At 34.2% G+C, this 3,017-nt stretch overlaps 1 protein-coding gene across 12 annotated transcripts; it reads right to left on the reverse strand.

Moving 5' to 3' along the window:
• Positions 1-221: 221 nt before the first annotated feature.
• On the reverse strand, positions 222-2,020 carry LOC141689865 (vestitone reductase-like). 12 transcript variants are annotated; one of them, XM_074494365.1, is made up of 5 exons: positions 1,817-2,020; positions 1,642-1,731; positions 974-1,498; positions 586-784; positions 222-501 (listed from the first exon to the last, which is right to left on the reverse strand). In XM_074494365.1, exons 2-5 carry the CDS (start codon positions 1,697-1,699, stop codon positions 360-362), a joined length of 924 nt encoding a protein of 307 aa, XP_074350466.1. In that variant the 5' UTR covers positions 1,700-1,731; positions 1,817-2,020; the 3' UTR covers positions 222-359. The 12 variants fall into 12 exon arrangements, with proteins under 12 accessions (XP_074350466.1, XP_074350463.1, XP_074350460.1 ...); XM_074494362.1 differs by having other exon boundaries at positions 974-1,519; XM_074494359.1 differs by having other exon boundaries at positions 974-1,543.
• Between the last annotated feature and the right edge of the window lie 997 nt (positions 2,021-3,017).

The raw sequence follows: 3,017 nt of genomic DNA on the forward strand, positions 1-3,017 counted from the left end.
TATAGAGCTTCAACCCTCCCTGTGCTAAATTGAAGGTTCTACTAGAACAGCTGAGGCAGAAACTAGAAACAGGCCCCAGCGAGGGCGCCAGGTTACAGGATATTGACATCTGCCAATGAGGAGATTTGGCCTATGTTTTGCACTTTGTACTAATTTTTAGCTAAGGATGTTCTACTAAAAGTGTTATGGTTGAAACTTGAAAATCAAAAACATTAGAACAATTGAAAATCTTGAGAACTCCAAGTAATAAAACTATGGAAATTAAAATTTTAAACGAGAAGGAAACGAGGAAATGTAGAATACACACTTGGTTTAAATTTTGGATATACTGAAGAACTAAGGAAGTTTCCAAGCATGGATTAAAGAAGACCCTTCTGTTTGCAGCATTTAATTGCATCATCATACATGTGCTCTAGTCCATATCTAAATTTGAATCCAGTCTCCAGCAGCTTCTTAGACGAGAGTCGAACAGTTTTGGAATCTTTGAGCTTCTTTTGGAATCTTACTAAACAAAATTATTCCAATTCCTTAGTTAAATTTTCTTGAGCATTAACATAAAAAGGTTGTAGAAGAACAAGACTTCACCTGGTTAATGATATTTTGTATTCAGGATATCTTTCTCGAAGAAATTTTGGGAAATCTTCGAGTGTTATATCAGCTCCAGAGCAAATGTACCTTCCTCTAGCATTCGGATATTCAAAAAGGAAGATATGTGCAGTAGCCACATCATCCATGTGAACAAAGGAGGTATTACTAGAAAATTCAAATGGATTCTCATCATCTGCTAGAATTGAAAACATCAAACACAAGTCATGGATGTTCTAACTTTACTTCCTAGGCTTGACTAAAATAGTAGCTTTTTACGCAGTTCTAATATTCATTCCCCTGTACCAAAGGGGACTTTTCATCTAATCAGTTTATAGTAATTAATTAGGAGCAAAAGTAATTGTAAAATAAAAGTACTACATAGTACCAATTATCATTGACATTGATGTGCGCACTGAGCCGGGAAAATGAGGAGTAATAAAAGGACCATGAATGAAAGGAGGAAGTAGAGTGATAAGATCCAGTCCATGTGTTTCTGCAAACTCCAAGGCTGCTCTTTCAGTTAATGTCTTAGAAATGTAGTATGATTCTCTTACTGTTCTTAGAGATCTAACAACGTCTACGTCGGTCCATGATGTCTCATCTAGTACACCCAAATCTTTTCCACTAAACATCACGGTGGCTGCGCTGGAGGTGTACACAACTCTTTTCACTGTTTTTGAAACAGCGCATGCCTGTAAAATGCTTATGGTGGCATTGATTGATCTATCTGTAATTGTTTCTACATCTTCTTTCACCTCAAAATCTATGGTATGAGCAACATGAAACACCCCAACGCATCCTTGAATCGAATCGTTAAAACTTTCTGGGTTGTCAAGATCAGCATAGAATATCCGAAGCCTCTCCGGTGCTCCTGGTAGGTTTGTTAGGTAGCTGACATCCTTCTTTTGGCCTCCCAAAAGACAATAATTACCTAAATGAGCTTCATGAAACATGCCTAAAGGGAACTGATGAATCAAATGGATATGAAACAGATATTTCATGTAACATAAACCAAAATTCATTGTAGAACTCAGAATCATATTATAAACTTACTTGTATGATCAGTTCTAACAGTGGTGTTAACAGCATAGCCATGTCGAAGAAGTCTCATGATGAGCCAAGAAGCTACAAACCCTGTTCCACCTGTCACACAAACAACTCCGTTGTCCATACTCCTTCCGATTCTAAACAAGAACCTTTATATTTGGTCAACAAAACAGGTGCTTACAATTTCGAGTAAGTGTTTACATAATCTTCTTCTGTCGGAATAAATGACGATCCATTTTGACTTGTTTACAATCTTCGTTTTTATAGCTTACAATCTGTGTCAAAATCTCTTGAGATGATTTGTAAGTTGAAGTGGACAAATGATGCACATATATGTAAAGAAGAAGCTGTAGTATTTTTTATTAAAAAAGTGGGTTGTGTGACCCCTCTTGCCCCGGCGGCCTCTCTTTTACATATTTTGTCACCTTCAAGCTACTGGTGTAAATTAAATTTAAAACCGAAAGTTAAGAACATTCGGAAAATTAAATTTTAAAAGAAAAGTAAGAAGCAATAGGGGAATAAACACTTGGTGTAAATTATGGTAGAACTACTAAAATTTTACGAAATATATTAAAAATATATATTTAGATTACTCTACATATATACATATTATAAAATTAGGTAATTGTTTTGAAAATAAATATGCATATATTTATTATAAATATACATATATTCATTATAAATATTAATATTTTATTATAATATTTATTTATGTCATATACTTCGTGTCGTATCGTGTACTCGAAGCAAAAACACAAAACCGATACTAAATCTCGATCGTGTACTTTCGTGTTCGTGTATTTTCGTGTCGTGTACTAAAAATACAAACACAAACACTAAATTTTCGTATCGTGTAAATCGTATCGTGTCCAAAATTACCGGATTTACTTGTTATGCAACTTAATTTCAAATTTTAAAAATGCTGATTTTAAGGTTGCATTAGTTGCGTTTCAAGATTTGCAACGGAATCAACTTTAAAAAAAAATTGAGAAAAATAAAATAAAATAATGCACAACATGTTACAGAGGTCAAATCGTATTTTTGCAAATGAAAGTTAAAAAATTGCATTTTTAAAAATAAGTTTAGTAAAAGACAGTATTTTTCATTTTCTTTTAAAAAAATTGTTGTATTTTTTTTTTGAAAAAACCGCTAAGAAATACTAGGAAGACCGGGAGGAATGTTCCATATTTCTTAAGGATTCTTTGTCTTTAAGGTCCAGCCCAGGACATGTGCTTGCACTATGGGCTACTGGGTTACTTAGAACAGTAGTTTTGGGCTTAAAACTTGTCCAAGATACACCAGGTGACTGATTACAAGAAATAATTTTGAGAAGGGCAGCCCATTTACTCACTATGAGCCTGTAACTCGTGCGATGCACAGAC

Source organism: Apium graveolens, chromosome 10, assembly GCF_009905375.1.
Source record: "Apium graveolens cultivar Ventura chromosome 10, ASM990537v1, whole genome shotgun sequence".
Lineage (NCBI taxonomy): Eukaryota > Viridiplantae > Streptophyta > Magnoliopsida > Apiales > Apiaceae > Apium > Apium graveolens.